General features: G+C 42.7%; 1 protein-coding gene across 1 annotated transcript in view; it reads left to right on the forward strand.

The window, feature by feature from the left end:
- vps8 (VPS8, CORVET complex subunit) overlaps positions 1-1,310 on the forward strand; it is a 62,220-nt gene that overhangs the window by 38,821 nt on the left and 22,089 nt on the right. The window contains exon 30 of the mRNA XM_015396888.1: positions 513-569. Coding sequence (XP_015252374.1) covers positions 513-569 — 57 coding nt within the window. The remainder of the gene's footprint in view (positions 1-512; positions 570-1,310) is intronic.

Below are 1,310 nucleotides of genomic sequence, written 5' to 3' on the forward strand. Positions count from 1 at the left end.
ATAGACGGATATGATGATGTCCTGGTGTTAGCAGCAGGCTGGATTCAGGATCAGATGGAAGCTTCTGTTGATGAAGTTTTTCTAGTGAAACCTTCCTCTACAGCAGGAACAGACAGGAAGACATAGAGGTTATTTAAAGTATCTCTCATAGTTTTACTCTCTTCAGTCCCTTTGGTCTTATTGACCTCAGCCAACAGACGGAATGCAACCAGCAGCTAGTTACAGGCTTCTAGACTGAGACACGTAGTGAAGGAAGGCGTCTATCTGACCACAGATGATTTTTGGATCGCCCCAGTTTTATGCTGCAAAAAACACGTTAAAAAAAGAATAATCCTTTAACAATTTTAGGTCAGCTTCTCTGTTCCTTTGGGAAAAACAACCAACCAAGCTAAATGCAATATTATTCACACTTTAATGAAATATTTGGGGTCATGATGTTTGTGCAGCAGACTGGAATCAATAAAGACGTAGAGATTGAATGTGTGGATTCCTCCTCTCTCTCCCTCTCTCAGGTCCTGGAGTTCCTCTGTTGTCCAGATGATGATTCTCGTCACACTGAAAGGCAGCAGGTATATGTAAACACAGAAGCTGATCTTCATCTCAGATTGTTAAGGTCAGGGGAGTTCTGGTGTGGTCGCCGTTTATCAGCCCTTATTAAGCATTGATGTTCATATAAAGTCTATGAGCGTCAGACAGTGTGCTGCTGCTGTGAGATCTGTTTCTCTTTTAGCAGCAGGTTAGATCGGTTCTACTGAGCCCCTAAAGGGACACTGAAGGAAAGAAAAAAAAAAACTTTCTCGTGCGCACCAGTTATAGTTTCTCATGCGCACCAAATACTTTGTCATATCAGAAGGATCTCTTCATTTTCCAGACATTCTATAAACATCTATCTATCTCTGTGCAGTCATTTGCAGTTGTTTGAATGAAGGTCACAACATAATCAAGGTTTGTTTATCCTTAACGCTCAAATAGACCACAGGACTTCAGGATCCGTTTTATGGGACGTACAGACACAACATAATGGTGACGTCTTGCAAGCAATGCAGCAATGTATGGCAGCCCAAACTGAAAATATAGCCTAATTATTTAATGATCATCCATTTTGAAGAACACCAAAATATTCCTGCATCATGCGAGAAAGTATCTGGTGCGCACGAGGAACTAACTGGTGCACACGGGAAACTAACTGGTGCACACAGGAAACTAACTGGTGTGCACGGGAAACTAACTGGTGCGCACGGGAAACTACCTGGTGTGCACGGGAAACTACCTGGTGCACACGGGAAACTACCTGGTGTGCACGGGAAACT

Source organism: Cyprinodon variegatus, unplaced genomic scaffold (assembly GCF_000732505.1).
Source record: "Cyprinodon variegatus isolate N-32 unplaced genomic scaffold, C_variegatus-1.0 Scaffold27, whole genome shotgun sequence".
Taxonomy (NCBI): domain Eukaryota; kingdom Metazoa; phylum Chordata; class Actinopteri; order Cyprinodontiformes; family Cyprinodontidae; genus Cyprinodon; species Cyprinodon variegatus.